Below are 12,139 nucleotides of genomic sequence, written 5' to 3'. Positions count from 1 at the left end.
CTACCATAACGATTGCTGTGTCAATGTAATCAAGGCTGTACTGGTGGCTCTGTTGGTAACGAATCTGCCTGCAATCGAATCCTGATTAGATCCCTGGGTCAAGAAGATCCCCTGAAGAGGGAATGTCTACCCACTACAGTATTCATGCCTAGAGAATTCCATGCACAGGGGAACCTGGCAGGCTACAGTCTATGGGGTTGCAAAGAGTTGGACACTACTGAGGGACTTTCACTTTATCCCCTTTTTCACACACAAAGGCCCCAGCCAAAATGTGCTCTCTCTAGCCAAACGACCCAGAAAGGGTGCAACTTAGTAACACAGAAATGTTTTAGATGATAATTACTCTACTTATTCCAAATGCAATAGGAAAAACTGTGGTCAAAGGCAGGGGAGACTACTTTCATCCTCACCATGGTGGGTAGGAGCCAGGAATTTCATCCCCCTGCCACCAGGTGTCAGTGGAGAGCCCAGACTACTATACCCATTGAGCAGTGACAAGGTGCAGTTTTTCCTTAATGGGCTTTCCTAGTGTTCTTGCCTGGAGAATCCCAGGGACGGGGGAGCCTGGTGGGCTGCTGTCTCTGGGGTCACACAGAATCGGACACGACTGAAATGACTTAGCAGCAGCAGCCGCAGCAGTGGCTCAATAGCAAAGAATCCACCTGCCAATGTAGGAGATGCGGGTTGCAGCCCTGGGTTGGAAAGATCCCCTGAAGAAGGAAATGGCAACCCACTCTACTAATCTTGCTTGGGAAATCCCATACTAACTTTGTGTCAGAAAATGCAGAGAATCAAGACTTGGAAATCAGAATCAACAAAAAAGCTTAGTACTAGAAGTGGGTTCAAAAAGACCATAGGATACAAAATAAACATATAAATAAATTAAGTGTGGGGACTTCCCTCGTGGTTCAATGTTAAGACTCTGAGCTCCCAATGGAGGGAAGGAGCATGGGTTCAGGCCCTGGTTGGGGAACTAAGATCCCACATGCTGTGTGTCCAATAAATAAATAAAATAAAATATTTTTTAAAATCATGTTTATTTCTATGCAATTGCAATGAACACATAGACATTGAAATTAATAATAATATTTAGAAATATTTAAGTTATATAAATATAAAAACATATTTACAAGACTTTTGTGCTGAAATGTATAAAATACTGATGAAGGAAATGAATGAAGATCTAAATAAAAGGAGAAACATACTGTGTTCATGGACTGGGATATTGAAGTAGTATGATGCTCAATTCTCCCCAAATTGGTATACAAGTTTAATGCTATTTATCTCAAAATCAGAGTAAAATTATTGTCCCATAAAAACTTCTACATAAATGTTTTTAGCAGCCTTATTCATAATAAAATAAACTGGAAACAACCCAGATGTCTTCAACTGCTGCATGTTTAAACAAACTGAAGTATATACAGCATGTAGCACTACTCAGCAATTAAAAAAAAAAAAAAAGAATGAATTATGAATACACACAATCTGAATGAATCTCCAGAGAATTATGCTAAGGAAAAAAGTTCATTTCAAATAATTATATAATATATGAATCCATTTATATAATATTTATGAAATGGTAAATTATAGAAATGGAAAACTGATAGCAGTTACCAGGGCTTAAGGAAGGAGTAGAGGTCAGAAGAGAAATGGGTCTGCCTGCAAAGGGCAATAGGAAGACTCTTGTGATGAAGATATTCTGTATCCTCCTTACACTCAAAGCTATGGTTTTTCCAGTAATCATGTATGGATGTGAGAGTTGGACCATAAAGAAGGCTGAATGTCAAAGAATTGATGCTTTCAAATTGTGGCGCTGGAGAAGACTCTTGAGAGTCCCTTGGAGTGCAAGGAGATCAAACCAGTCAATCCTAAGGGAAATCAACCCTGAATATTCATTGGAAAGACTGATGCTGAAGCTGAAGCTCCAATACTCTGGTTACCTGATATGAAAAGCCAACTCATTGGAAAACACCCTGATGCTGGGAAAGACTGAAGGCAGGAGGAGAAGGGGCCGATTGAGGTAGAAATGATTGGATGGCATCACTGACTCAATGAGCATGAGTTTGAGCAAGCTCCGGGAGTTAATGAAGGACAGGGAAGCCTGGCATGCTGCAGTCCATGGGGTCGCATAGAGTTGGACATGACTGAATGACTGAACAACGACAAAAGCCCTACATATTACCATGTGGATACCCTGTTTGTGATAATGTACTATAGTTTCAAATGAGAAAACAGGCAAAGGGTACATGGAATCTTTCTGTAGTATTTCTTACAGTTATTTAATAGTTTTTCATTAAGTAATCTTATTTTTCTTAAGTATAATCATACATGCAAATAATATTTTATATCTATCTTATCAATATTTATTATTCACTTTTTCAGGTTATATTTTATTACCAAAATTGCCAAAGCAACATGAAATAATGGGGAATAAGAATATTTTTGCCATCTTATTTTTTCATAAGAACATACCTGGCATTTTTCCACTTGGCACACGTATTTCATTAAATAGGGATAGATTTCATAAGCCTTTATCTGCAATTCAAAACTCCAAGCAGCTTTGAAACTGAGCAGTTTTTCCTAAGTTTGGGGTCTTAAGACATTGGATTAAAAAATCTGTTATAAACTGATTATTTATTTACATAATTCACATTGTATAGTCATATATTTTGCTGTAGATATATTGAAGTGAAATGAAAGTCAGTCATGTCCGACTCTTTGTGACCCCATGGACTGTACAATCCATGGAATTCTCCAGGCCAAAATACTGGAGTGGGTAGCTGTTCTCTTCTCTAGGGGATCTTCCCAGCCCAGGGATCGAATCCAGGTCTCCCGCATTGCAGGCAGACTCTCTACCAGCTGAGCCACCAGCTGCTGCTGCTGCTTCAGTCGTGTCCAACTCTGTGCGACCCCATAGATGGCAGCCCCCAAGGCTCCTCCATCCCTGGGATTCTCCAGGCAAGAACACCGGAGTGGGTTGCCATTTCCTTCTTCAATGCATGAAAGTGGAAAGTGAAAGTGAAGTCACTCAGTCGTGTCCACCAGGGAAGTGTAGATATGTTGATGCATTTGATTATAGAACTCTTTGGAAGTGATAGGAAACATATGGTGTATGCAGCATATTATTTTTCTAAAACCTGAAAAGTTCAAGAGCCCCATTTCTTTTGAATGAAGAAATTTAAATCTGTACTTTTTTTTTTTAATCTTAAAGATGTATCCCCTTTGTCCTCATGAGTGTTTATCAAATAGATTTCATAGTAAATATATATTGGGACTTCCCTGGTGGCTCAGAGGTAAAGAATACATTTGCCAGTGCAGGAGACACAAGTTTAATCCCCGATCCAGGAAGATTCCACTGGCCACAGAGCAACTAAGCCCCTGCACCACAACTGTGGAGCCCACGCTCTACGAGAGAAGCCACTGCAGTGAAAGCCTGCGCACTGCAACTGGAGAGTAGCTCCTGCTCACTGCAACTAGAAGTCCACGCAGCAACGAAGACCCAACACAGTCAAAAGTAAATCAATAAATAAAAGTATGTTTAAAAATAGTACATATATTGAAATGATTATGGCTGTTTTATTTAACCTATTGGTGTGGTCTGTTGGCTGATAATAATCACCAAAGGCAAACTGACATCAACTTCTAAGTCTTAATGAGGTTTGCAAACATTCCTCATTTAAGTAATACTACCATATCCACCAAATCAATGCTAATTCAAGCAGCTGTTGGTTTTGACAGTTTTCAACTAACAGCATGGCAGTAAGCATGGCAATAATATTTATGTGCATACATATTTTCCTTTATGCAAAATGGGGTTTAATACAATGTCTATGGCACTCAAAAGTAGGTTTTCATTTTAAGAGTATTTGTAGACGTTCTTTCTCTCCTCACTGCTGCATCATGTTCTTGTGATTACTTCCTCTTGACTTTCTCAGCATTTTTTCTGTTCCTGGAGAACGAGTCTTGTTCCTATCATGGACTTAGTCAGGCTTATGGATGGCACACTAAACTAGAAAATGATAACGTCCAATCATACTTATTTTGTCCTGATTATTCAAACATTGGGAACTGCTTCCTCCCAATTACTTAAAAGAATCTCTCAAACTCAGAATCTCAAAGACCCTTTTCTTAATCTCAAATGTTCCCACTAATAATTCTTCTCTAGTTTCAACAGGCTGAAATTCAACAAATATTTCTTGAACCCTAGCTAACATTTTTTTGAGAAAAACTATGTTCCAGGTGTTCTAAGAAACTTCCATCCATATATTTAATCTTCATAATTCTGTGAGATGGATATTAGAATCATTTCCATTTCACAGGTAAGAAAAAAGAGGCAGAGAGATGTTAAATAATTTTTTCAAGTCACATAGTTGAAAACAAGCAGTGTGATGATGGAGACCACATTATTAATCTCTACTTACACTGTTCCTAGGGACTGAGATTGTGACAAACCTTTTCACAAATTTTGTTTTATTTAATCCTCAAAACATCTGTAAAATGTTATTATCATTTTATGGCAAATCAACTGATATATAAAAAATCCTTATTAAAAAGAATATAAATTACAAACATTGAACTAAAACCCAGAAACTCTCAATTCAGTGCTTGTTCTATGACATCATGGAACTATTAATAAGAGATGTCACCCATATGCGTTCAGAAGATAAGGAAGAAATTTTGTAACATTGTTGAGACCCTCTCATGTTCCAAGCGTTGTCTATATATCATGACATTTATTTCTCTTAACAACTTTGTGAGGTGTATTATTCTCATTTTTTAGGTTAGGAATCTAAGGCTCACACAGTTTAAGTAAATTGCCCGATATTACATACTTGAGCTAGGATATAAGCCCAGACTGGCCTGGCCTAAAGCCAAAGCAGGAAAGTGGCAGGATAGAAAGAAGGAAGGGGAGGGCAAGGGGAGAAGCTACGAGGTTGTAGGAGTATTGTGAACACCGTCTGCTATTCTGATAAACTTTTCTGATAAACTTCTATTTCTTGTTTCTTAAACACACCCTTTTCCTGTCTTCTATCCCAGTCTCTCTCTCTCTTTCGCTTTTTTTTTTTCCCCTTGTATCTCTACTGGTCTCTTGGGGTCTGGCTTTAAAGTCATCCCAAACATCAGAAGGAGGAGGGCAAGTGGAGACTACAGGAGGGAGGTGCAAGATAAAAGAACCTTTCCTGGTGGCAGTGCTCTCTGACCATGGGAGGAAGAGAAGGTGGAGTCTCTGTAGCATCTTTCTTTGTCCTGATGCTTTAATTTTCCTTCATATGTGCTCTTTAAGTGGTTTCCTAGCCAGCTGGTCATCTTGGGAAGACACTGAATCAAAGACATCTGAATAAAGTAAGTGGATTTTGTTATCTTCTGATTCCTCTTTAGTAGTCAAGTCTCCCATGTTTTCTTTCTACTCAATACATCCATCTTCCTAGTTGCCTCTACATCTAATAAAACCCAAACCCTTATCAGCATTTCTCACATCTGGTCCATTCTGATACTTAGACCAATGTAATTCTCTTTATCTTTTCCACACATAGGCTGTCTTTGTATTTATTCACACTCTGCCTAGCCTCCCTATAACTTTTATGATCTCTCATTCCTAATTCTTTCTATATTATACTTATCTTCACCTAATCTTCTCTCATTGGATCTCTTATCTATTATAGCACATTTATTTTACCTAAATACCATCCTTTTTATCAACAGAAGGTACAAGTTCTCTGCTCTTAATCTAACTTCCTTATATTCTATCTTGTCTCTGTAGATCTACTCATTCTTCTATATTCAATGTCTGTTTTCATTACATGTTATTCCAATTCTGTCAGATTTTCTGGTAATTCATTTAAATTCTCTGTTCAATCATTTCCATCCATTTTGTTTCTTTATATTTGATTCCTATCATTTCCAATTCATCTGTTCTATCCGTATCTTTCCTTTCATTTCCCCCTCCATCCATGTGTCCATACAACCATTATAATACCTTTACTATTCAGTTCTTAAGCAGACCCTAAAATGAGAATCACTGTCAAAACAAGAGACAAAAATTCCTGTAAATAATCTTTACTTGTAGAAATATGGGTAGTTTTGGAAGATGACAATTGAGAAACTAAAACGTGAAAAGTAAATAATGCCTAAGAACAGTTTATTTTTTCTTTCTTTCTTTTTTTGTTCCTGGGAGCAATTTTGACAGAGAAGAATATATGCAAATCACAGAATTAGAGAGAATAGCACAATATGTTTAGAAAAAGAAAAATAGTGTTCAATGACATTACTGCAGGACAGTTAAAGGAAATACATTTTGACACACTGTTGAGGGATTTTGTATGTTTTTCCCCAAATCATAAGCTCTTGGGATGAGATATCTATATAAAGTTTCACTCTAGAAACAAGTACGGAGAAGGCAATGGCAACCCACTCCAGTACTCTTGCCTGGAAAATCCCATGGGTGGAGGAGGCTGATAGGCTGCAGTCCATGGGGTCGCTGAGAGTTGAACACAACTGAGCGACTTCACCTTAACCTTTCACTTTCATGCATTGGAGAAGGAAATGTCAACCCACTCCAGTGTTCTTGCCTGGAGAATCCCAGGGACGGGGGAGCCTGGTGGGCTGCCGTCTATGGGGTCGCACAGAGTCGGACACGACTGAAGTGACTTAGCAGCAGCTTCAGAAACAAGTAGAAATTAGATTGATAAGAGCTGAGGTTGGAAGAAAAAAGACCAGGTAATAGGCTATTGAAAAATAAGTCAAGAAATAACAAGGACCTGATTGGCATAAAGGACTAAGGAGAAGACAGTAGAAATGGGACAAATTTAGGAGATTAATTAAAGAGGAAGTTTAGATAAAACTTGGATTAGTTGTGGGGTTGGGGTGGGTAGAATAGGTATAGAAGATATAAGAAACCTTCAGATCTCTGGTGTGGTACACACTGCAGAGAAACTAATATCATTCATTGTGATAGAGGAAAATAGACTTAGGAAAAATTTTCCAGACATGTTATGCTTGAGCGGCCTATGTGACATCAAGGGAATTATACCCACTCTTTGCTATACCATAAGGATATATATGGCCACTTTGGCATGTGGTTCCTCTTTTATTTTATATCTAGCTAAGCAGTAGCAGCACTGACACCACTAGTAACAGTGACATATGGGATTTCCCAGGCTCTACTATTAGAGAAAGAGTAATGAGAGGAACCTTAATGAATCAGTGAAAAAGAAAAGAAAGAAAGGACAGCTAACGGTTCTATGAGGAGATGCCACATGAGTCAAAAATTGAAAGTTAAGTAGGAATTAGGTGATACATTAGGTGCTGGATGCCAAGAGCTGCAGGGTATAAAAAACAGTGCAGGCCTTGACAAGAGATAACACCTTGTTTGGTGACACCTTGTTAAATAGTTTGAACTTGATTGTGTAGACAGGGTGGTACCGCGGAAGGTTTTAAGCAGGGGGATGAAATGCTCAGATTTAAGCTTTAGGGGAGAGACTATAGGCAGTAAGGTCAATTAGGAGCCTAATCTTTTTAATTTATTTGCTTATTTTCAAATGTGCAGAGCATCAAAGGTGGAGGCAGAAGAGACTGACAGATACACAGGAATATCTAAGGCCCAAAGGGTCAAATGCACAGTTAATCACACATGAGGTGGGTATTGAGAATAACGGATCAAAGTTAAGGTTCTGATGACGATTATAATTTAGAAGTTCCCATTTATGAAGCTAGTATATAGTACGAGAATAGGTGGAAGATTAAACTTTCAGGAATGAGGAGATGAAGACATGTCTCCACCACCAGATTATGAGCTCCTTGCAGACTAGGCACATGTTTTATTTACCCTTTCTCTACCTCAACTCAGCCTATAGTCTGGAATGTATTTGATCCACCAATACTTTTGAAATAAATAAATGGTGGGTGTGGATGGTAAGAATGGGAGTGACGGGCAATGTAAGCCAGGGATATGACATTTTGTAATTGCATAAAAGCACCCATCCAAGTATTCTTGCCTGGAAAACTCCATGGACAAGGAGCCTGACAAGTGGCTCAAACACTGAGAAATGCTCAAGTACTGCTCACAAAGCATAAAGAAAAGAGAAACTCGGGTATAAACTGATTACCAGTTTTGATGTTTTCAGATTCCATATAAAACAGAGACACAGAGTATTTGTCTTTCTCTCTCTGGTTTATTTTACTTATCATAATGCCTTTAAGATATAAATTATTTCTTCAAAACGGAGTCATGATGTAGCTCATAGACAAACTCTCACTTCAGAGCAGCTAAGACTCTTAATATTTCTGGGTTTGATCTATATTTTTCAGGGACCAATTGATGCTTATCAACCCATGCTTCTCCAAGAGCCAGAATACACTCTCATCCTATTCCAATACAAGATAGTTTATTTTTGTCTGCTTTTGTCTCTGCTCATTTCCAGATTACAGAAGAAAACAATGGCTTCAGTTCAGTGATGAATTACATGCACTACTCACATTGCCTTCTGCCACTATAAACCCATCAGGAGAAAGATTGAGTTTCTGCTGCTGCCTCCTGAACACACTCTATTCTCCCCTGAAAAGCAATGGGCATGACCGGCACCATGGAGAGGAAGAACCAGAGTGGGAGAGTGAGTGAGTTTGTGTTGCTGGGCTTCCCAGCTCCGGTACCACTGCGGGCACTGTTATTTGCCCTTTCTCTGTTAGCCTATGTGTTGGTGCTGATTGAGAACATACTCATCATTGTGGCAATCAGGAGCCACCCCAGCCTCCACAAACCCATGTATTTCTTTCTGGCTAATATGTCCTTCCTGGAGATTTGGTACGTGACAGTCACTATTCCCAAGATGCTAGCTGGCTTTGTTGGGTCCAAACGGGGCCATGGACAGCTAATCTCCTTTGAGGGCTGCATGACACAGCTCTGCTTTTTCCTGGGCCTGGGCTGCACTGAGTGTGTCCTCCTTGCAGTTATGGCTTACGATCGCTATGTGGCCATCTGCCATCCTCTCCACTACCCTGTCATTGTCAGTGGCCAGCTGTGTGTGCAGCTGGCAGCTGGCTCCTGGGCAGGAGGTTTTGGCATTTCAATGGTCAAAGTTTTTCTCATTTCTCGCCTCTCTTACTGTGGCCCCAACATCATCAATCACTTTTTCTGTGATGTCTCTCCATTGCTCAACCTTTCGTGCACTGACATGTCCACGGCAGAGCTTACAGACTTTGTCCTGGCCATTTTTATCCTACTGGGGCCACTCTCTGTCACTGGAGCCTCCTACATGGCCATCACCAGTGCTGTGATGCGCATTCCCTCAGCTGCTGGGCGCCATAAAGCCTTTTCCACCTGTGCCTCTCACCTTACTGTGGTGGTCATCTTCTATGCAGCCAGTATCTTCATCTATGCCCGCCCAAAGGCACTCTCAGCTTTTGACACCAACAAGCTGGTGTCTGTACTTTACGCTGTCATTGTACCACTGCTCAACCCCATCATTTACTGCCTGCGCAACCAAGAAGTAAAGAGAGCCTTACGCCATACTCTACACCTGCACCAGGGCCATGACGCTAACTAAGCCTGGGAGAGCTAGCACAAGTAGAAGGGAGGTATTAAATCTTAGATAAATAACTGGGTTTCCCTGGTGGTTCAGCGGTAAAAATTCCACCTACAATGCAGGAGACCACCTGCAGGGCAGGAGAAGTGGTTTGATCCCTGGGTTGGGAAGATCCCCTGGAGGAGGAAATGGGAATGGCAACCCCTTCCAGTACTCTGCCTGGAGAATCCCATGGACAGAGAAGACTGGGGGGCTACAGTCCATGGGGTACAAGAGTGAGACAAGACTAGTGACTAAACCACCACCACCAGTGCTCTTAAACTTAGGATCTGTGTCTTCTAAGAAGTGCAGAGGAGCTCTTCAAGCCTAAATTAGGGACTAGAGTTTCCAAGGCACCACCAAGGAAGTAATTCAGGACAAGGAAGAGAGGTGAATTACAAGCTAGAAGTTGGATTTCTTCAAGACAAGGTCTTAGCATACAGGCTAGAACTTGATCTCATGTTGTCTGCTCTACTGTAATTTACATAGAACACGTTCATGAAGCATGTATCCTGGTGGGGTGGAAAGGGATGACTATGAGCATAAAACATGACTGAACTCCAATATTTAAGGCAAAAAAAAATGTAAAACTAGCATTTTTCTAAGTGGCTCTTCCTGGATTTGTTACTGAATTTTAGTTCTGAGACAGAAGATACAAAAAAGGGAAGCAGAAGGAGAAAAGCCATTCAAGGAAGCATAGGCTTCATTATGGAAAAGCAGCAGGAGACTTCTGGATGAGACCTCTTCTAGTTGGAGGATACCGATTTAGCCCGTGAAGTAGTGGGACCATAACTGATCATGCTAGTGTGAATTACAAGGCAGGGAGACAGAAAACTGTGAATTTTTGTATTGGCAATATATCACCCCTTGGCCTACAGGGGTTCAGAGCTTCATTCCCTGATTTATCAAGGTCAGTGCCCACACTGAACTAGTGACTGGGTGCAGTTGTTTATTTAATACTCAGTCTCCCTAATTAGACTGTAAGCTCCAGGGAACCAGAGATCACATTTGTTTGTTCATCACTTTATTAGCAGGGCTCAGGATAGTGTTTAGCACATTACGCCTATAAAGAAATATAGTAAAGGAATATAATGTGGAGCCATGTGGGCAAAGCATGTGTGTAACATCTATAGGCAGTTTTCGCAGGTTTCAGAAACTAAACCTTGCACATCTTGCTAGGATACAAGTCGGTACAAAGTGGCACAGCCTCGCTGGAAGAAAAGTTGGCAGTATGTATCATAAATGCTAACAATATTGAAAACATTTGAAACAGAAATATTTGATTAAGAAATATCAAATTTCTTAATAGTAAATACAGACATTTATATTTACCAAAAGAAAACTATGGAAATATATTAAACTTCCACAGAAGACTGATTAATCAATTTTTAGTCTATACATTAAGTGCAATATCATGCAGACATTAAAATACTATAATCTAAATAGAGGTAATGACAGAAAAATATTCTTAATATAATAAATGCAAATATTAGGTTATGAATAGTATCAAAATACTACACTGTACCAAATAGAATCGGTCTTACTTGTTCATTTGTTTAAATATGACTAGAAGGAATTTGACTGAAATCTTAGCAGTATTATGTAATGAACCCCTTGTTCTTGTAAACTGCATTCTGGGCAAAGGTATTATTACCAGCATATTTATTTAAATAAACATTTCTTGGCCAATAAAATATGCAACTTTATTCATCTGGACAGAGAGATGGTTAGAGGGTATGTCAGTGTGTTATTTTTGGGATTGTAACTCCTTACAATCACCCAAGACTCAGAACACTAGGCTACTTCTCTCTGCAAGTGTAAGGGCCTTGTGTTGTTGCAATTTACTTTCCTATATTTGTCTACAGCTTAATAAAGCATATGAAAAGCTATAATTTATATAAAAATATTGAATCACTGTATTGTATACCTGAAACTAATATAATATTGTAAATCAACTATATTTTGATTTTAAAAAGTATATGAAAAGCTACTGGCAATGTTATTATTTGGCATTATTAGCTAGTCTCTACTTATTAAAAATTTTAATATTCACATCTATTTGTGCCAAAACAGTTACGTAAACTTATAAGTGTCTTGCTATGACAATTGATAAATGACTGTATATGCAGTTCACCAAAAATCTATCTTCTGCCTCTGCCGTCGAAGAAGTATCTGAAATTGGGTAGTCGTCTGGGAAGGGAATGTCCTCTTCTGGGCATTAGTAGTGTAGCTATTTTATGAGCCTCCTTATCAGTGAACTCCAATTAGCAGAAAGTAAACACCTGTGATTAAAAAGCCTCTTGATGAAAGTGAAAAAGTTGGCTTAAAGCTCAACATTCAGAAAACGAAGATCATGGCATCTGGTCCCATCACTTCATGGGAAATAGATGGGGAAACAGTGTCAGATTTTATTGTTTTGGGCTCCAAAATCACTGCATATGGTGACTGGAGCCATGAAATTAATACGCACTTACTCCTTGGAAGAAAAGTTATGATCAACCTAGATAGCATATTGAAAAGCAGGACATTACTTTGCCAACAAAGGTCTGTCTAGTCAAGGCTAATGGTTTTTCCAGTGG

The 12,139-nt window shown here is 39.3% G+C and overlaps 1 protein-coding gene across 1 annotated transcript; it reads left to right on the top strand.

Annotated features, from left to right (window-relative positions):
- Positions 1–8,437: 8,437 nt before the first annotated feature.
- On the top strand, positions 8,438–9,567 carry LOC139187146 (olfactory receptor 226). The gene has a single exon (XM_070803150.1). The coding sequence runs from the start codon at positions 8,565–8,567 to the stop codon at positions 9,540–9,542; it is 978 nt and encodes a 325-aa protein (XP_070659251.1). The 5' UTR covers positions 8,438–8,564; the 3' UTR covers positions 9,543–9,567.
- Positions 9,568–12,139: the final 2,572 nt, after the last annotated feature.

Source organism: Bos indicus, chromosome 15 (assembly GCF_029378745.1).
Source record: "Bos indicus isolate NIAB-ARS_2022 breed Sahiwal x Tharparkar chromosome 15, NIAB-ARS_B.indTharparkar_mat_pri_1.0, whole genome shotgun sequence".
Lineage (NCBI taxonomy): Eukaryota > Metazoa > Chordata > Mammalia > Artiodactyla > Bovidae > Bos > Bos indicus.
Note: the sequence above shows the minus strand (reverse complement) of the source record. Positions and strands in the feature narration are given on the sequence as shown.